Consider the following 21821-nt stretch of genomic DNA (forward strand, 5'->3'; position numbering starts at 1 on the left):
TGTTTTGAAAGAATAAACGAGGTAGAAATGGAGTGACCCTGCCCGGAGGAAGCCCGGGGCCCCCGTCTGGAGCCAGGCCCAGATGGCGGGCTCGTCGGCGAGCGTCTGGTGGCCGGGTTTGCCACGGAGCCCGGCCGGGCACAGCCAGAAAAAGCTACGTGGCTCCCATCTCTCCAGCCCATGGGCCCACCACCTGTGGGAGGAACCACTGGGGTCGGGTGCGTTGTCACACGGGTGGCAGTGAAGGTCAGGGGCCTCGACGGACCAGACCCGGGCAGCAGACACTGGCTCTGGGGACGTGGAACATCACCTCTCTGTGGGGGAAGGAGCCGGAACTGGTGCGGGAGGTGGAGCGCTACAGGTTAGATCTGGTGGGGCTTACCTCTACGCATAGTCTCGGTTCTGGAACCATACTCCTGGATAGGGGTTGGACTCTTTTCTTCTCCGGAGTTGCCCAGGGTGTGAGGCGCCGGGCGGGTGTGGGGATACTCACAAGCCCCGGCTGAGCGCCGCTTCGTTGGAGTTTACCCCGTGGACGAGGGGGTCGCCTTCCCACGCCCGGCGGGGTTGTGGGGAAAACTCTGACTGTTGTTTGTGCATATGCACCAAACAGGAGTTCGGAGTATTTGGCCTTCTTGGAGACCTTGACTGGAGTCCTGCATGGGGCTCCAGTGGGGGACTCTATTGTTCTGCTGGGGGACTTCAACGCGCACGTGGGCAATGATGGAGACACCTGGAGAGGCGTGATTGGGAGGAACGGCCTCCCTGATCTAAACCAGAGTGGTTGTTTGTTGTTGGACTTCTGTGCTAGTCATGGATTGTCTATAACAAACACCATGTTCGAACATAGGGATGCTCATAAGTGTACTTGGTACCAGAGCACCCTAGGCCGAAGGTCAATGATCGATTTTATAATCGTTTCATCTGATCTGAGGCCGTGTGTTTTGGACACTCGGGTGAAGAGAGGGGCGGAGCTGTCAACTGATCACCATCTGGTGGTGAGTTGGGTCAGGGGGTGGGGGAAGACTCTGGACAGACCTGGTAAGCCCAAACGGGTAGTGCGGGTAAATTGGGAACGTCTGTCGGAGGCCCCTGTCCGACAGACTTTCAACTCACACCTCCGGCGGGGCTTTTCGTGCATCCCTGTGGAGGCTGGGGGCATTGAACCCGAGTGGACAAAGTTCAAAGTTTCCCTTGCTGAAGCTGCGGCGAGGAGCTGTGGTCTTAGGTGCCTCAAGGGGTGGTAACCCACGAACACCGTGGTGGACAACGTTGGTCAGGGAAGCCGTCCGACTGAAGGAGTCTTTCCGGGATATGTTATCCCAGAGGACTCCGGAGGCGGTTGCAGGGTACCGAAGGGCCCGAAGGGCTGCAGCCTCTGCCGTTAAAGAGGCAAAGCAGCGGGTGTGGGAGAAGTTTGGAGAAGACATGGAGAAGGACTTTCGGTGGGCACCAAGGTGCTTCTGGAAAACTGTTCGCCACCTCAGGAGGGGGAAGCGGGGAACCATCCAAGCTGTGTACAGTAAGGATGGGACACTGTTGACCTCAACTGAGGAGGTAATAGGGCGGTGGAAGGAGCACTTTGAGGAACTCCTGAATCCGACTAATACGCCCTCTATGTTATTGGTAGAGCTGGTGGATGATGGGGGATCATTGTCAATTTCCCAGGCGGAGGTCATTGATGTAGTCAAACAACTCCACAGTGGCAAAGCCCCAGGGATTGATGAGATCCGTCCAGAAATGCTCAAGGCTCTGGGTGTGGAGGGGCTCTCCTGGTTGAAACGCCTCTTCAACATTGCGTGGAACTCTGGGACGGTGCCAAAGGAGTGGCAGACCGGGGTGTGTGCAGAGGGTGTGTGCCAATTACAGGGGTATCACACTTCTCAGCCTCCCTGGTAAAGTCTACTCCAAGGTGCTGGAAAGGAGGGTTTGGCCGATAGTCGAACCTCGGGTTGAGGAGGAACAATGCGGATTCCGTCCTGGTCGTGGAACAACAGACCAGATCTTTACTCTCGCAAGGATCCTGGAGGGAGCCTGGGAATATGCCCAACCGGTTTATATGTGTTTTGTGGATCTGGAAAAGGCGTATGACCGGGTCCCCCGGGAGATACTGTGGGAGGTGCTGCGGGAATATGGGGTGAGGGGGTCTCTTCTCAGGGCCATCCAATCTCTGTACAACCAAAGCGAGAGCTGTGTCCGGGTTCTCGGCAGTAAGTCGGACTCGTTTCAGGTGAGGGTTGGCCTCCGCCAGCGCTGCGCTCTGTCACCAATCCTGTTTGTAACATTGATGGACAGGATATCAAGGCGTAGTCGGGGTGGAGAGGGGTTGCAGTTTGGTGGGCTGGGGATCTCATCGCTGCTCTTTGCAGATGATGTGGTCCTGATGGCATCATCGGCCTGTGACCTTCAGCACTCACTGGATCGGTTCGCAACCGAGTGTGAAGCAGTTGGGATAAGGATCAGCACCTCTAAATCTGAGGCCATAGTTGTCAGCAGGTAACCGATGGAGTGCCTACTCCAGGTAGGGAATGAGTCCTTACCCCAAGTGAAGGAGTTCAAGTACCTTGGGGTTTTGTTCGCGAGTGAGGGGACAATGGAGCGGGAGATTGGTCGGAGAATCGGCGCAGCGGGTGCGGTATTACATTCAATTTATCGCACTGCCAGACGAAAAGAGAGCTGAGCCAGAAGGCAAAACTCTCGATCTACCGGTCAGTTTTCGTTCCTACCCTCACCTATGGTCATGAAGGCTGGGTCATGACCGAAAGAACGAGATCCAGGGTACAAGCGGCCAAAATGGGTTTCCTCGGGAGGGTGGCTGGCGTCTCCCTTAGAGATAGGGTGAGAAGCTCATTCATCCGTGAGGAGCTCGGAGTAGAGCCGCTGCTCCTTCGCGTCGAAAGGAGCAACTTGACGTGGTTCGGGCATCTGGTAAGGATGCCCCCTGGGCGCCTCCTTAGGGAGGTGTTCCAGGCACGTCCAGCTGGGAGGAGGCCTTGGGGAAGACCCAGGACTAGGTGGAGGGATTATCTCTCCAAGCTGGCCTGGGACCGCCTCGGGATCCCCCAGTCGGAGCTGGTTAATGTTGCTCGGGAAAGGAAAGTTTGGGGTCCCCTGCTTGAGCTGCTCCCCCCCTGACCCGATACCGGATAAGCGGACGAAGATGGATGGATGGATGGATGTTTTGAAACATGTATTTTAGCAGTTATGAATTCAAGTACAATTTAAAAATATATTTTTAAAAATACCACTGAATCCTTTCTTGTGGGCTTGACTTTTGCCATATTGATAATCACATTACTGCTTTTTATTTTAGTACAATACATTGTATTATTATCTGGTGATAGTACAACCCAGTCTCATGGCAGTTCGTGAAATTTTCATGTTATCCATGGAAAATGGATACTCTTAACTTTAGTGGTTTTCATTCAGAGTATAGAAAGTTCCATGCATTATTTACATCTGGACTAAGATGAACCTATCCCAATTAGAATCAGGTCATTTATAAAATGGTTTATATTTAATTTCTTATATTGCCTAATTCTAATTAATTTGGGTGGTAATTTTGGCAATTTAATTTTCCAGAGGCAGTATACAATACTATGGTCACTGAAACAGTCGGACATGATTCCTGCTTTAATGAATGTTTGGATGAGAAACGAGTATCCAGTCAAACAGAGATTGACACAGGTGGGTTCTCTGATAAACTGGGTTAGGTTTAAGTTTCCAAAAAGGTTTCTTTCTTTTGAGGATTTATCAGTCCAGTTCTTGTTAAAGTCTCTCAGGGAAGTTGCCAGGGAAGCTGGATTGCTATGTTGTTTATTGATATTTTTAAAACTGTAACACTACATCTATCAACATTTATTTAGATGTTATCATGGTATTCATGTCTTTATATTAATAATATTATTTCAGTCTTATTACTGGTGAAATATTACAGTATGCTGTGAAACAGAACACTATGCGATATGATCCGAGCGGGGCACACACAAAGCCCATATCCCACAATGCAATGCGGACATTCATATCAGAGAATCGGACAGCGATCAGCGGGTTTTTAATAACAGTATCGCTTCAATGTACATAATTAATCAGTGGTTTTGTCACCAGCAACAACACCTTCCTTGTAAAACTTACAGCATTATTTTTCTGAGGATGTCTTCAAATGATGTCCCCAAAGGAAAAAAAAAAACTTTGTCAACATCTGTTTTATCTAAAAAGATAAAATTCTGTTTGTTCATCTCGTTTCACTTTTATTGGTCCAAAATGGGATTTTTAAGCAGACAAACTGATGAAAAATAAATGTCAAATGTTGTAAAAAAAGATAAATTTGCAATTGATAGAATAATAGATCAATACATGCCATAGCATAGTATTGCTACAGTGTTGCCACAGAAAATATCGTGATACTATGGTGTATAAATATTTTCCCCCACCTCTAGTATTAACAGTAATAATACATTTTATTTATATAATGCTTTTCAAGTTCCTCTAAGACAATTTACAACAAAGCACATTAAACATTTCTCCACCGGTTCTTACAACATAACACAGTTTCGCATAGATGGTTATTTCTAGTTTTTACATCATTTTCCTATACAAATGTATTCACTCTTTAACATTAGTTTAGATTTAACCAAAGATAAGACTTTTACATAAACTACGTATTTTAGACGTTTGCAGTCCATACATTAAAGGGTTGAAGATTGGTTGGCAGGTCAGAAAGTATAATGACAAAAAAATGCGCAACATCATGGGTACACTGCTCATATTAAACCTGCTCTGTAATACTTCAAAGGAACACCCAAAAGAAAAGTTGAGTAGAGAAGCGAGGTGAGGTGTGCAGGTACTGACAGCTTTCTGTCTGGTCTGTTTAGAACCAGAATAACACACTTTAAGAATCTTCATGTAGGTGTAAAGAATTAAAATAAGAGGACCAAAGACTATAAGACAAGTGTTAATGAGTCCATAAATGTTATTGACTGTGGTGACAGAGCAGGCCAGTTTGACAACGGAGTAGTTATCACAGTAAACTTTGTTAATGATGTTCCCACACAGCTGTAAAGAGGAACTTAAAGACATCGGGACAGCAATTGCAAAAAATGGTAATAACCATGTTAGAGTAATGAGGACAGTAACCTTGTTAGATGTCATACGTGTGTTATATTGCAGAGGATAACAGATAGCAAGATATCTGTCATAAGACATGATGGATAAGTTACTAAACTCTACACTGCCATAAGTATACACACAGAAAATCTGCAGGAAACAGAAGGGAGCAGAAATAATGTGAATGTCAGAGAGGATCTGAACCAGAAGGAATGGAAACAACCCTGTACTACCATACAGTTCATTTACAAACAGGCTGCACAGAAAAAGGTACATAGGTTCATGTAAGCTCCTGTTCATACAGATAACTACAATCAGCAAAAGATTGGTACAAATTATTAAAGTATAAAAACACATAATGATAAAAAAAAGTAAGTATTTAAAGAGACCAGTATCAAAGTATGCACCAAAAGTGAAATATGAAACCTGTGTAGAGTTTATCATGATCCTCCGTTTGGTTCACAACACAACCTTTCAAGTTTGCACAGTTTGCAACAGTTATCAATGTTACATTTTGTAGGAGGTTAGCAGAAATCAAATTAGTATAAATGTCACATTTACGCTTATTCTGGACTCACATTAACACACAAGCAGTATTCAGCCTTCAAACAGAAATACATAAATTCTTACAATAACACAGACTCTTCAGACTTACCATTTACCTTATTTAAAGTCAATATAATGTTTAGGTTAGAAATGACAGATCCGTCAGTTTATGACATGACGTGAATCATCTTACATTCATCAGCTGTCTAGCTGCAGTCATGCTGTCACTGCTTTAAAACTGAGAGGAAACTCTGTGTCTGCTTCTTTTAAACTCTTCAAGTCAGAGGGTGTGCACATCAGTAGTCAGTCAGGCCTCATTACCACGGGACACATCTAACTGATATCTGAACATCTACTCTAAAAAAACATTGGTCAGTAAAACAAAAAATAAGCAAACATTGATTAGTGCGAGTAATCATTTGTCAGTGTTAATAGGCCTAATATAGATATGTTTTTTTATATATAGAAACGTTTATACAAAAAGCTGCAATATAATGTGATTCACAAAAGATGAAATATACGGATAAAAAATAGGAGCATTAAAAGGACCGTTAAAACCGAGACTGACCTCCTTTTACAAGCAGTTTCTACGACCCATATTTACATTTATTAGTAGGTGGCGCCGCACTCTAGTGCCATAGTAGTTATGGCGGGATAAAACCAGGAAGTCATGTAACCTGGTATTAAGACCAAGCAGCATCTTCCATAGAAGTCTATGAGAAAATGAGCCTAATTCTCACTTGATTTATGACCTCAGTAAACATTTTCATAATGAGTTCATGGTCTCAATCGCTAGCCTTGTTTGCATTTCTTTAAACCAATTGGAACAAGTCACAAGTCTATTACAGTTAAAAAAAATTTAATTAGTTTTAATTTTAGTTTAAATTTGACTTTTGGATTTTAGTTTGTCAGTTTTATTGCTGACCAAACAAACCATAATATTCACCATTTGATTGTAGGAAATAAATAACAATATCCATTTTTTTCAATTGCTGGACAGGTACTGCACTACATCTATCTGATCCTGGCCCACATCCCTGATGTGAAAGCCCCCTTTCTGCATTAAATTCCAATATATTCTAAACTGTAATCCGCCCTACTTGTTTTTTGTCTGTATTTGGGGCCGTTTGTGATTACCACACCGTTGGCTATTGTGGCAAGTGGACAACCTGCCTGCCTATTTATATATATCATCAGAATGTGTGATATAGTTAGTGATGATGTAATTACAGGCAATTTGTAATTGATTAACACAATATCACTCAGATTCTGTTTTAATATTTGCCATTTTTTGTATCTACATTAAAAACTTCTTAGATGCAACAATTTAGTAAAGTCAACTTTACAAGTAGATGATTTAACCCTTTAAACTCTGCAATAGAAATACCTACATTCGTATTTTTGTTTCTTGGAGTGTCTTCAAATGCTTCATATCACTAAAATCAGTACATCCTACAATTGTAGGCCGATATCAAACCTTCCATTTTTAAGTAAAATCATTGAACAAGTGTTTTTTCAACAACTCAACCTTTTCTTATCACTAAACAACAGTTTTGATGCCTTCCAGTCAGGTTTTCAACCACACCACAGCACTGAGACGGTTCTTGTTAAAGTCTTTAATGACATCCACTTAAACACAGATAGTGGCAAAATTTCAGTCTTAGTATTACTTGATCTCAGTGCTGCATTTGATACGGTAGACCATGACATATTACTTGACCGATTTGAAAACTGGGTTGGCCTTTCTTGCTCAGTACTAAAGTGGTTTGAATCCTAACCCTAACAACAAAATAAGTTACCATAGTTATGCGGATGATACACAAATTTACATAACTTTATCGCCAGGCGACTATAGCCCAATACAACAACTGAATATGTGCATTGAACAAATTAACGACTGGATGTGCCAGAACTTTCTTAAATTAAATGAAGAAAAAACGGAGGTGGTTGTTTTTGGAGCTAAAGAGGAACGACTAAAAGTCAGCGCTCAGCTTCAAACGAATGTTAAAAACAACAGACAAAGCCAGAAATCTTGGTGTAGTCATGGACTCAGACCTGAATTTTAAAAGCCACATTAACATAATTAAAAAATCAGCCTATTATCACCTTAAAAATATATCAAGGGTTAAAGGACTTATGTCTCAGCAGGATCTGGAAAAACTTGTCCATGCTTTTATCTTCAGTAGACTTGACTACTGTAACGGTGTCTCTACAGGTCTCCCTAAAAAATCAATCAGACAGCTGCAGCTGATTCAGAACGCTGCTGCTCGAGTCCTCACTAAAACCAAGAAAGTGGATCACATCACTCCAGTACTGAAGTCTCTACACTGGCTTCCAGTGCCTCAAAGAATTGATTTCAAAATACTTTTGCTGGTTTATAAATCACTAAACGGTTTAGGGCCAAAATACATTTCTGATCTGCTACCACACTATGACCCCGCCAGACCTCTCAGGTGGTCTGGGACAGGTCTACTTGTTGTCCCCAGAGTCAGAACTAAACAGGGGGAAGCAGCGTTCAGTTTTTATGCTCCACATATCTGGAACAAACTGCAGGTCCGCAGGAACTCTCAGTTCTTTTAAATCAAAGCTAAAGACCTATCTGTTTTTATCTTGCCTTTCTTTAAATAACTGTTCATTAGTTATACTGAAGTTGCATTGTTGAAACTGTGACAATCTATATTACATGTCATTTAGCTGACCCTTTTATCCAAAGCGACTTACAATTGCTATATATGTCAGAGGTTGCACGCCTCTGGAGGAACTAGGGGTTAAGTGTCTTGCTCAGGGACACATTGGTTGATGTATCGCAGTGGGAATCGATCCCCTATCTCCCAGAAATGTTTAGCTTACCAAATGACATACAAATATTGATCCTAAGGATTTCTAAATGTAGAACAATTAACACTGTCTTTCTTTGTCTTTCTTATGAAGGTGTTTTGTTAGTTTCATCTGCGATAGAATGGTTCATCAATGGTTGTATCGGAAATTGAATAATTGAAAAAACGTCAACAGAGTGGTAAAGTAGATTGTTTCTGCCCTAAACCTATTTATGTCTTCTGACCTGTAAAGGACCACGCTTCTGTCTAAAGTTCATGTCCTGTAGTCTATCTGTAGCACAAAGGGATTCTGACAGCATGCTTCAAGACCTGGGTGCAGTGTTGGGCATGTTATGTCAGGCCTAGGGTTGAGATTCTGCACCAGGGCCCAGAGGGCTTCCCCCTGAGGCCATGGGCTGGCAGTTCCCTCACAAACATACTCCTGCCAGTATCAGAAAACCAATTTTAGTTTTCTTAGAGCCTGATATGATAGGAGATTGCAAACTTTACAATGTTGTGATGTGATGAGGCTTTAGGTAGGTAGGGGGGGATCACAAGAGGTATATTGCAATTTATTACCTTTTTCCAACTTCAAATTATGTGCCCAAAGAAAATCTTTGTCAACATCTGTTTTATTTTGTTAGGATAATTATTTTTCAAAGAATGGACAAAATCACTGAAGTTCACTTAAAAGTTTGTTTACTTGCAGCAAGTAGAGTCAGTTTACAGCACTTCAGCATAAGTACAGAAAAGTGACTGAAGATTGCTCACAACAGTGTCTTTTTAAAGGAGTTGGGAGTCAAGTTAGTTATTCGGTTGATGGAATCAGTAGCTTTTCTTCTTATCTCTGATCAGGCCCGACATCTCCTCCACATTATGGGCTCTGTCCTCAGGGATACATCCTGTGCTCTTTGCAAGGCCACTCAGCTTTCATGATGAACACATGAGAGACAGAAATACTAAAACAGCAGTTTGGATGCAAATGGTTTAACAAAAAAAACTGAAGCAAAAACCGTTCTAAGCATAATTTTTCCGACATATTTAAAAAAGGTAAATTTCTCTGTTCATCTCATTTCACTTTTATTTGTGCAAAATGGGATTTTTAGCCTGACCAAAGATGTCAAGAAAACCTAAATCAAATCTAAAAAAAAGATACATTCTCATGTGTAATTTATATATTAAAAGATCTGTGTATGGCTACAGTATTGCCACAGAAAATATCGTGATACTATGGTGGATAAATATTTTCCCCTACCTCTAGCATTAACAACAATAATACATTTTATTTATATAGCACTTTTCAAGTTTCTCAAAGACAATTTACAAGAAAGCACATTAAACAACCTACACATTCATTCACAGGGCTCGCCAACCAGCAAGTTGCTTTTAAACATCAGTTTACATCTTACCAAAGATGAGACTTTTACATAAGCTACGTATTTTAGACATTTGCAGTCCATACATTAAAGGGTTGAAGATTGGTTGGCAGGTCAGAAAGTATAATGACAAAAAAATGCGCAACATCATGGGTACACTGCTCATATCAAACCTGCTCTGTACTATTTCAAAGAAAGAACCAAAAGAAAAGTTGATCAGAGAAGCGAGGTGAGGTGTGCAGGTACTGACAGCTTTCTGTCTGGTCTGTTTAGAACCAGAATAACACACTTTAAGAATCATAATGTACGTGTAAAGGATTAAAATGAGAGGACCAAAGACTACAAGACACATATAAATGAGGCCATAAATGTTGTTCACTCTAGTTTCTGAGCAGGCCAGTTTCACAACATAATAGTTGTTACAGTAAACTGTGTTAATGATGTTCCCACACAGCTGTAAAGAGGAACTTAAAAATATTACGACAGCTGTTGCAAAAAATGGAAATAACCATGTTAGAGCAATAAGCACGGCAACCGCGTTAGACGTCATACATGTGTTATATTGCAGAGGATAACAGATAGCAAGATATCTGTCATAAGACATGATGGATAAGTTAATAAATTGTATAGCTGCATAAGTATACAAACAATAAATCTGCAGGAAACAGAAGGGAGCATAAATAATGTGAATGTCAGAGAGGATCTGAACCAGAAGGAATGGAAACAACCCTGTACTACCAAACAGTTCATTTACAAACAGGCTGCACAGGAAAAGGTACATAGGTTCATGTAAGCTTCTGTTCATACAGATAACCACAATCAGCAACAGATTGGTACAAATTATTAAAGCATAAAAACACATAATGATCAAAAAAAATAAGTATTTAAAGAGACCAGTATCAAAGTATGCACCAAAAGTGAAATATGAAACCTGTGTAGAGTTTATCATGATCATCGGTTTGGTTCACAACACAACCTTTCAAGTTTGCACAGGATGAACAATTTGAGATTTGCAGTATTCAGCCTGCAAGCAATAAACAAAAAATATTTCAAAAACACAGATTCTCCAAACTTACCATTTCCCCTATTTAAACTCAATATAATGTTAAGGTTAGAAATGACAGAACACAGTTAATCACATTGCATGTATCCTTACTTTCATCTGTTGTCTAGTTGCAGTCACGCTGTGACTACTTTGCAGCTGAACTGCACTGAAACTCTGTGTGTGCTTCTTTTAAACTCTTCAAGTCAGAGGGTGTGAACATCAGCAGACTGGCCTCATTACCACGGGACACATCTAACTGATGTCTGAACATCCACTCTTAGCATGTTAAAAAACAACATAGGTAAACCGAGAACCCAACCAACCTTTAAGGACACCAATGTTCTTTGTGAATGAATAATGTATCATAAATAAATAAATGTTCTTCCTTAAAATACAGGGGGCATAAGTCAGTACATCCCTATGTTAGGCCGGTTAGTTCATGGATCCAGGATACTATGCATCCTGATAAAGTTCCCTTGGCCTTTGGAATTAAAATAGCCCCCCCACATCATCACATACCCTTCACCATACCCCCCACATCATCACTTACCCTTCACCATACCCCCCACACATCATCACATACCCTTCACCATACCCCCACATCATCATATACCCTTCACCATACCCCCCACATCATCACATACCCTTCACCATACCCCCACATCATCACATACCCTTCACCATACCCCCACATCATCACATACCCTTCACCATACCCCCCATCATCACATACCCTTCACCATACCCCCACATCATCACATACCCTTCACCATAGCCCCACATCATCACATACCCTTCACCATACCCCCACATCATCACATACCCTTCACCATACCCCCACATCATCACATACCCTTCACCATACCCCCCACACCCACATCATCACATACCCTTCACCATAGCCCCACATCATCACATACCCTTCACCATAGCCCCCCACATCATCACATACCCTTCACCATACCCCCACATCATCACATACCCTTCACCATACCCCCCCACACCCACATCATCACATACCCTTCACCATAGCCCCACATCATCACATACCCTTCACCATAGCCCCACATCATCACATACCCTTCACCATACCCCCACATCATCACATACCCTTCACCATACCCCCCCCCACATCATCACATACCCTTCACCATACCCCCACATCATCACATACCCTTCACCATACCCCCACATCATCACATACCCTTCACCATACCCCCACATCATCACATACCCTTCACCATACCCCCCCATCATCACATACCCTTCACCATATACATACACGGCGGAACATGTTCCGGCAGCTCCGACGTTGGATCCGGAATCTTCTTCATTGGCTCCGGCACCTCCTGTGTCACCAGGAAAAATGAATCGCCTAAATGAAAAAAATAAACTACTGTTTGTGTAGTGTTCAATGTTGTTATCTGTCTTGTTAGTCTTTATTCCCCATTGAAGTTCCACAAAAATCTTGTGTTTGCATTTTCGATGCGTTTTGAGGTGAATTTTCAGGGTAAGACGGAGGGGGGAGAGGGAGGGAGGGAGGGAGGGAGGGGAGGCACTTCAACAGCGCGGCGCTGCTCTTCTAGTGACACAAGCGCTTGTGCTGCTTGAGATTGCTGTTATAGCCTCATTTAACTCAGGGTGAAATGTCAAAAAGACAACAAAGTTTGCTCAACTTTTTCAAATACGCTGGCCAGTCGGATCCCAAACAAGCAAAAAACGTTTCTGCCGATCAAGAATGTGGAGACCACGGTGGGTTTCTTGGTTAATTTAATAGTCCGATGGATAATTGCTGCTTGTGAAAAAGATTGTTGCAGTGTATTTTATTTATTTATTATTTAAAATTCAGTGCGTGTTCTGAAATAAAAATAAATATTGCCCTGATGTACACACAGTGTTGTTTAGGTTTTTTTAGTCAGAGAAGCTACGTAGGCAGTGTAATTTTTTATTTTTTTTTGTTCCGTTACCTCCAACCCCCGTTTTGAGTCGCCCCCCCCTCTGCGCTCCGGGACCTCGCACTTTACAAATTAAGCACTGTTTACAACCCATATTTATGTTTATTGGTAGGCAGCATGGTCTAAGCAGAGCGGAGGGAACAAACCCTAACGGCCGGCTGCTGGCTAGTTAGCTAACGTTAGCTTGCTAATTCCACCCACCAAACATGCCTTCATACTACAATGGTAATTAGCGGTGCAGAGAAAGGTATTACGGTCTTTATATTTAATTTCACGCATATTAGTTTATTAACGTTTTTTTGTGATGTGTAGATATGGAGATATTTAAAAAGACATGTTATTGTTGAAATAAATATACCAACACAAGAAGTTATTTATATCTCGTACGTTTACGCCATATTATGGACATAAAGTGGAAAAATAGTTATTTAAATCGTTCAAACCTATGTGTTATTTTAGAAAGAACATTTGAAGTTTCGACAGCTCTTATGTGTATTGGATTGATCAGACAAGGTGAAAAAATGAGAAGAGCCTTCTGTGTGTGCTCTCAATCGTTTGTTTGCTTTCCTTAATACCGTTTTCAAGCTGAACAGCCAATCAGATGAATTAGCTCTCACCATAACTACCATGTCACTAGAGGGCAGTAGGGTTCCCGGCCCGGGAGTGAAGCAGTAGGCTCCTTTCGGTTCTGCCCCTGATGATTAGAGCAAACTGTTTTTTTGTGGATATCGTAGCAACATTTGCATCCAGTTTCCATTGTTGAATGACGAATAGATTACCACCGCCTGCTGGTTTGGATAGTTGTTTTCTTCCATGTATGTGCAGAATGTACGTGGTACTTGGCCACCCTGTGTAGTCCCTGCGGTATGTTCAAGTGCTAATTTTTGGACAAGGCAAAGGCCACGTTGACCGACAGGAGGCGACGCCACAGTTGGCCTTCATCGCCACAATTTCCTGGCCGTCGGCGTTGTGTTTCAGGGCCTTTAAACCAAACAGCAACTTACGTGCCTAGAACTAATGCCAATGCATAACTGCCTTAAAACTGCATTCTATTTAATTTCCAACAGGGCATGACTCCACTGTCTCCAAAGAGAAGTCTGTTTTTATAGAAGTCTATGAGAAAATGAGCCTACTCACTTGATTTATTAGCCTACCTCAGTAAACGTTTTCATACTGAGTCTATGGTCTCAATCGCTAACATTCGCATTTCCTTAACCCAATCAGAATCGTCTTGGGCAGCGCTAAGCTCCGGACACAGTACCAATGGCTCTTTGAAATAGTCTCGGGAAGTGAAAAGTGGGTAATCAGTGTTGAGATCTATTCAGGTTTAGCGCAAAAAAACAAGTGAGGTCATTTTCCAGTGGGCTGATGACCCACAAAAATGAGCATAAATGTTTGGTTTATGACAAATGGCAGCCAAGAGCAGATGCCTTTGAATTGAAGTCACATTGTCCATGAGGAACATTGTATTTGCGCATAGGGCAATTCATAAGGGTAGTTGATACATGAAAATTTTATGGCCAAAGATCCAGATGCGGTGTCAGCCAATTTTGCCGGGGCTTCAACTTCAAATGTCTCGAGTGTAGCCCCGAATGTATTTTGAAAAGTTGACTGAATGATTTTGATTGAAGGTCCTGTGTCGTGACATTTACAGTCTATAGTTCAGACTCAAACACACAGAGCTCTTAAGGAGACCTCTGCTATGGACATGCTGCGGCAGATGTGACGCATTTGTGCTCCGTGTATTTCTGCCGTAGTTTCGGTTTTCCACCTCAGAAGTAGAGGAATGTATAGCCACTTTCCTAGCTAAACTTTGTGTCATTCAGAGACCAGAGACCCAAATGGGGCTCAGAGACTGTCAGAACTTCTGAGACCTACCATATCAGCAGAGCAATCACGTAATGCATAGCAGACTATGGTGCATGTGGATTATTTTCTGAAATATAGCGACTGTATTCTTGTAATAGCCTATCACTTTACTTTTCTCAAAATATCCCGACTCCTCCAATCACAGAGAACACAGATATATTTTGAATTTTCACATGAACATTGAACATGAGCAGAAATCTTGCTCAAACATGTGTTAAATATTACAGTCCAGGGGTTTATAAATCATTGAGGTGAACAATTGTCATGTGCACATTTGAGGTCACTTCCCCAACAACAGATGCAAAATAGGAGGGAAGAGTAAATGATGCCTAGGCTACGTGTGCTGACACAGACAATTGGAAAAGTCCATCTACAGGAGAGTAAATAGTTGAAAGCAATACAGAATGCCTGAGAGCCTTCCTGCTAAATATTCCATTATGTTTTTATTTTTTGAACTGTCCCCTATGTTTCCCTATACATAAACATATTTTCAGCATAAATTGATTCAGAAAAAGATAGAAATAGGTGCATTATAATTCACCAGAATGCAGGAAATTAAGTTTTTAAGGCTAGAAAATTTACTGGGGGAGGACCACCGGACTGGCCGCATCATAAATTGCCACACAGATCTGGAAACAAAAGCTGGGCCTTTGAGTTGCCAGGCCAGTTATGATTAGGCCAAATGTTGGTGCCATCTAACTTACATCTACAAACTGGAAGGTAAAATGAACATACACCGGCTACTAACAAGCTGGGCAAGTCAATTGCTGTTTTGTATTGCATTAAGTTTATTTAAATGGGTCCAGGCTAAGCCCCAAACCTCCTCAAGTCCTAGAAACGCCCCTGCAAAGATCAATGTCTGACTCTAGGAATCAGTGACCCGGGAAATCGAAATGTGTAGCAAGGGGTGAACTGGAAAAGACATTAACAGTATGACAAAATCAAGAGAGACCTGTATGGTGGCCACAGTGAGCCTCCTACTGGGGATATTTGGTGGCCACAGAGTAACTTTTAGTGGCCACAGGCTATCGTGCCATGCTTAATGTCGAACCCTATCAAACGCTGAGGGCCGTGACAAAGCGTTGGGAAGGAGAATGTAATGACCCAAGTAAATCCATAAAGTCAACAGTGAATCCTGCTAAAAAAACATGTTTAATATGAATGTAGACTTGTACAACAGTGACAAAATGATGATGTGATTAAATCTTTTTGAGAATGTTTTATTTGTTTCATCATGTTTTTAAATTTTTAAAAAATATTTTAGAAAAAATACTACTGAATCCTTTCTTGTGGGCTTAATTTTTGCCACATTGATAATCACATTACTGGCTTTTTATTTTAGTACACTACATTGCATAATTATCTCGTGATAGTGCAATAGCTTTGCTATTATTGGTATTTTTAGCCCCATAAACACTGATTTAATCAACATTCATTGACGAGATCTTATCACGGTTATATGTATTTCTTTTAATGTTATTATTTCGGTCTTATTGCTAGGGAAGCTGGAATGCTATGTTGTTTATTGATTTTTTTTTTACATTACATTAAATGTCATTTAGCTGATGCTTTTATCCAAAGCGACTTACAATTCTTACATAACAGAGGTCACACACACCTCTGGAGCAACTAGGGGTTAAGTGTCTTGCTCATCACAGTGCTCATCTTTATTTTAATAATATTATTTCGGTCTTATTACCGGTGAAATATTACAGTATGCTACAGAACACTACGATATATTCCGAGCAGGGCGCATTCAGAGCCCATATCCCACAATGCAATGCAGGCATTCATATCAGAGAATCGGACAGCGATCAGCGGGTCTTTAGCGCCAGTATCGCTTCAATGTACATATTTAATCAGTGGTTTTGTTACCTGCAACAACAGCAGGTGTTTTGTTCCAGTAAGTTATGCACATAAAACAAACATTGAGAATGTTCATGTAAAAAAAATATTGAAAGCAGGGGACAGACAAATAAGGGAGAATATTAACAATTCATGTATTTTATTTTTGTTAGTTAGGAAGACTTGTCAGTAATAAATTACTGATACATTGTTATGTATATGCCTGTCACAGTTATTTCTGCGACAGGAAAACATCTTATAACGGAGGATATGTTTACATGTATTCCGTATTTTTGACATTTGCAATCCATACATGACAGGATTGAAAAGTGGCTGTATGATGGCAAAATACAGTGAAAGAATGATACAAAGCACACTGGGTACACTGGTCATATCAAATCTACTCTGAAGTATTTCAAAGCAGCAGCCAAAAGAAAAGTTTAGGAGTGAAGCGAGGTGAGGTGTGCAGGTACTGACAGCTTTCTGTCGTGTCTGTTTGGATCCAGCAAAACAAATATTAATAATTTTCATGTAAGAGAAAAGGATTAAAACCAGGGGGACTAAAATGGAGAAAGAAATAGAAAAAAGACCATAAATGTTATTCACTTTGATGTCAGAACAGGCCAATTTAGCAACAAGGTAGTTATCACAATACAAACTGTTTATAGTGTTTCCACAGAGAGTCAAACGGATGTTTAAGGATAAAGTAATTAAGAATCTCACACAACAGTACAACCATAACATAATAATTAAGATAACTGCCTTGTTAGATGTCATACGAGTGTTATATTGCAGAGGATAACAGATAGCAAGATATCTGTCATAAGACATGATGGCTAAGTTACTAAATTCCACATTTGCATATGTATACAAACAGAAAATCTGCAGGTAACAAAGAGAAGCAGAAACAGTGTGAATGTCAGAGAGGATCTGAACCAGAAGGAATGGAAACAACCCTGTACTACCATACAGTTCATTTACAAACAGGCTGCACAGAAAAAGGTACATAGGTTCATGTAAGCTTCTGTTCTTACATATAACCACAATCAGAGATGTGTTGGTAATAATAATAACAATGTATAACATGGCAGTTAACATGAAATAAAAGTATTTCAAAGTCCCTACATCCACAAACGCTCCAAGAATTATATATGATAAAGTTGAAAAAGTTGTATTTAACATTTTTAAGGCAAAAAATATGAACAGAACTGAGCACAAATGTTAAAAACTTAAACATCTACTCCCTCGCCCTCAGACGATTTAAAGAAAATAAATCTTTAAATGAAACATGAACACATCACACAGTTCAGTGTTTATTACCTATTGTGCTGCAGAGTGCTGCAGTCACCTCTGTCAGCTGCAGCAACATCTGCTGCTTTATACCTTTTCAGAACAGTAGAAACCAACAGGCCAGTCCTACTTTATCATCAGGGCCCATACCATCCTATCAATGGACATATTTGGTGACCCCTCCAAGAGTCACCAACCCAAGTGGGCCCTTGTGTTTGACCCCAGACAACTAAATGTGGTTCAAGGGAGGTGCAATGTCACCTCTCTGGTAAGGAGCCAGAGTTAGTTGGGGAAGTGGAATTACATTGAGATATTTGGGATCACCTAGGCATAGGTCTTGCTTTGGAATAGGTTTGGGTTCAAATAATCAATTCTCCAATCTAAAACAATTTTTGTTTGACTAATCTGACTTTGAGGAATAAAATCCAGAAATTGACATTTAAATCCATACCTTTTCACCACACATGCATAAGGGCATCACATGACAGGCTGAAAGAAGTTAAGGAGGAAATATAAGACCTTCACCCAGGAAATAGGTGTCCTGGGAGTCGTACTTAAGGGGACCGGTTTAACAACATGGCATCATGACTTTGCGTAAACATACACGCCACTTTCCTAAAGCCAAATGGCGTGTTATCTGTACGCATTTTGAGCTTTCCACGTGTATGTCTACGCTGTATACAGTGGATGTAAAGATACACACCATGTGAAAAAAAAAGGTTGGGTTTAGGAAAAGAACATTGGGAAAAGCTTTAGTAACACAAAAAAAACGACAAAAAACACGACGGTGACCAACGTCCCACGCTTAGGAAAACAATAAACGGTTGGGTTTAGGAAAGAAACATTGGGGAATGCTTAAAAAAAAAAACACCACATGTGGGACACAATCCCTGCTCTCCTGGGTGAAAGTCCTGTGTTTTACCCATCCTCCCTTACACGTAATGTAGTTCAATGGCGGCCGAACAGTGTTGATAAACACACTAAAAAGCGATTATGCATCTTGATAACACGCAAAAACGGCATACAAATTGGCTTGTCATACATACGCCACTTTATGAGATCAGTCTGGGTTTAACCAAAACCACGTTCTTTTTCTAATCTTAACTTGTCGTTTTGGTGTCTAAACTTAAAGTGCTCATATTATGTTCATTTTCAGGTTAGAGGTTGTATCAGAATAGGTTTACATGGTTTAATTTTCAGAAAACACCATATTTTTGTTGTACTGCACATAACTGCAGCTCTTTTCACCCGGTGTGTTGAGCTCTCTCTTTAAGCTACAGAGTGAGGTACCGCACTTCTGTTCCATCTTTGTTGGGAGTCGCACATGCACAGTACCTAGGTAGGGACTACTAGCCAGTCAGAAGCAGAGTATGAGGGCGTGCCCTGACAGTACCTAGGTAGGGACTACTAGCCAGTCAGAAGCAGAGTATGAGGGCGTGCCCTGACAGTACCTAGGTAAGGACTACTAGCCAGTCAGAAGCAGAGTATGAGGGCGTGCCCTGACAGTACCTAGGTAAGGACTACTAGCCAGTCAGAAGCATAGTATGAGGGCGGGCCCTGACAGTAACTAGGTAAGGACTACTAGCCAGTCAGAAGCAGAGTCTGAGGGCGTGCCCTGACAGTAACTAGGTAAGGACTACTAGCCAGTCAGAAGCAGAGTATGAGGGCGTGCCCTGACAGTACCTAGGTAAGGACTACTAGCCAGTCAGAAGCATAGTATGAGGGCGGGCCCTGACAGTAACTAGGTAAGGACTACTAGCCAGTCAGAAGCAGATTATGAGGGCGTGCCCTGACAGTACCTAGGTAAGGACTACTAGCCAGTCAGAAGCAGAGTATGAGGGCGGGCCCTGACAGTAACTAGGTAAGGACTACTAGCCAGTCAGAAGCAGAGTATGAGGGCGTGCCCTGACAGTACCTAGGTAAGGACTACTAGCCAGTCAGAAGCAGAGTATGAGGGCGTGCCCTGACAGTACCTAGGTAAGGACTACTAGCCAGTCAGAAGCAGAGTATGAGGGCGTGCCCTGACAGTACCTAGGTAAGGACTACTAGCCAGTCAGAAGCAGAGTATGAGGGCGGGCCCTGACAGTACCTAGGTAAGGACTACTAGCCAGTCAGAAGCAGAGTATGAGGGCCCTGACAGTACCTAGGTAAGGACTACTAGCCAGTCAGAAGCAGAGTATGAGGGCGTGCCCTGACAGTACCTAGGTAAGGACTACTAGCCAGTCAGAAGCAGAGTATGAGGGCGTGCCCTGACAGTACCTAGGTAAGGACTACTAGCCAGTCAGAAGCAGAGTATGAGGGCGTGCCCTGACAGTACCTAGGTAAGGACTACTAGCCAGTCAGAAGCAGAGTATGAGGGCGTGCCCTGATAGTACCTAGGTAAGGACTACTAGCCAGTCAGAAGCAGAGTATGAGGGCCCTGACAGTACCTAGGTAAGGACTACTAGCCAGTCAGAAGCAGAGTATGAGGGCGTGCCCTGACAGTACCTAGGTAAGGACTACTAGCCAGTCAGAAGCAGAGTATGAGGGCGTGCCCTGACAGTACCTAGGTAAGGACTACTAGCCAGTCAGAAGCAGAGTATGAGGGCGTGCCATGACAGTACCTAGGTAAGGACTACTAGCCAGTCAGAAGCAGAGTATGAGGGCGTGCCCTGACAGTACCTAGGTAAGGACTACTAGCCAGTCAGAAGCAGAGTATGAGGGCGTGCCCTGACAGTACCTAGGTAAGGACTACTAGCCAGTCAGAAGCAGAGTATGAGGGCGTGCCCTGACAGTACCTAGGTAAGGACTACTAGCCAGTCAGAAGCAGAGTATGAGGGCGTGCCCTGACAGTACCTAGGTAAGGACTACTAGCCAGTCAGAAGCAGAGTATGAGGGCGTGCCCTGACAGTACCTAGGTAAGGACTACTAGCCAGTCAGAAGCAGAGTATGAGGGCGTGCCCTGACAGTAACTAGGTAAGGACTACTAGCCAGTCAGAAGCAGAGTATGAGGGCGTGCCCTGACAGTACCTAGGTAAGGACTACTAGCCAGTCAGAAGCAGAGTATGAGGGCGTGCCCTGACAGTACCTAGGTAAGGACTACTAGCCAGTCAGAAGCAGAGTATGAGGGCGTGCCCTGACAGTACCTAGGTAAGGACTACTAGCCAGTCAGAAGCAGAGTATGAGGGCGTGCCCTGACAGTAACTAGGTAAGGACTACTGCCAGTCAGAAGCAGAGTATGAGGGCGTGCCCTGACAGTACCTAGGTAAGGACTACTAGCCAGTCAGAAGCAGAGGAGGGCGTGCCCGATCCTGGTAACACTAGCCAGTCAGAAGCAGAGCCATGAGGGCCCTGACATTTGGTCCAAAACTCCTAACCATCCCAAAAGTATGAGGGGCGTTTGACAGTACCTAGGTAAACTACTAAGTCAGAAGCAGAGACCATGGTTAACACAGTTCCTAGGTCTACTTTTAGTCAGAAGCAGAGTAAGGGCGTGAATACAGTACCTAGGTAAAACTACTAGCCAGTCAGAAGCAGATTCTGAGGGGCCCTGCCCTGATTATACCTATGATTCTATGTTTTCAGAAGCAGAGTATGAGGGCGTGCCACAGTACCTAGGTAAGGACTACTAGCCATTCAGAAGCAGAATCTGAGGGGTGTCCCCTGACAGTAAGGTAAGGACTACTAGCCAGTCAGAAGCAGATTCTGTCAAGTCCTGACAGTACCTCGTAAGGACTACTAGCCAGTCAGAAGCAGGTTGAGGGCGTCAACAGTACCTTTTTTTTAGCCAGTCAGAAGCAGATTATTTTTAACTAGGTAAGGACTTAGCCAGTCAGAAGCAGAGTTTGCCCTGACAGTTGGTAAGGACACTAGCCAGTCAGAAGCAGAGTGGGCCCCTGACAGTACCTGGCCAGGACTACTAGCCAGTCAGAAGCAGAGTATGAGGGCGTGCCCTGACAGTACCTAGGTAAGGACTACTAGCCAGTCAGAAGCA

At 42.5% G+C, this 21821-nt stretch overlaps 3 protein-coding genes across 3 annotated transcripts; all 3 read right to left on the bottom strand.

Moving 5' to 3' along the window:
* Window positions 1-4629: 4629 nt before the first annotated feature.
* On the bottom strand, window positions 4630-5550 carry LOC114552987 (olfactory receptor 2A14-like). Its single transcript, XM_028574082.1, has one exon. It carries the CDS (start codon window positions 5548-5550, stop codon window positions 4630-4632), a length of 921 nt encoding a protein of 306 aa, XP_028429883.1.
* Window positions 5551-9851: 4301 nt separating this feature from the next.
* LOC114549429 (olfactory receptor 2A12-like) lies at window positions 9852-11003 on the bottom strand. Its single transcript, XM_028569733.1, has one exon. The coding sequence runs from the start codon at window positions 10797-10799 to the stop codon at window positions 9867-9869; it is 933 nt and encodes a 310-aa protein (XP_028425534.1). The 5' UTR covers window positions 10800-11003; the 3' UTR covers window positions 9852-9866.
* A 5741-nt stretch (window positions 11004-16744) lies between these two features.
* LOC114552988 (olfactory receptor 11A1-like) lies at window positions 16745-17740 on the bottom strand. Its single transcript, XM_028574083.1, has one exon. It carries the CDS (start codon window positions 17738-17740, stop codon window positions 16745-16747), a length of 996 nt encoding a protein of 331 aa, XP_028429884.1.
* Between the last annotated feature and the right edge of the window lie 4081 nt (window positions 17741-21821).

The sequence above is a fragment of the Perca flavescens genome, chromosome 3 (assembly GCF_004354835.1).
Source record: "Perca flavescens isolate YP-PL-M2 chromosome 3, PFLA_1.0, whole genome shotgun sequence".
Classification (NCBI taxonomy): Eukaryota; Metazoa; Chordata; class Actinopteri; order Perciformes; family Percidae; genus Perca; species Perca flavescens.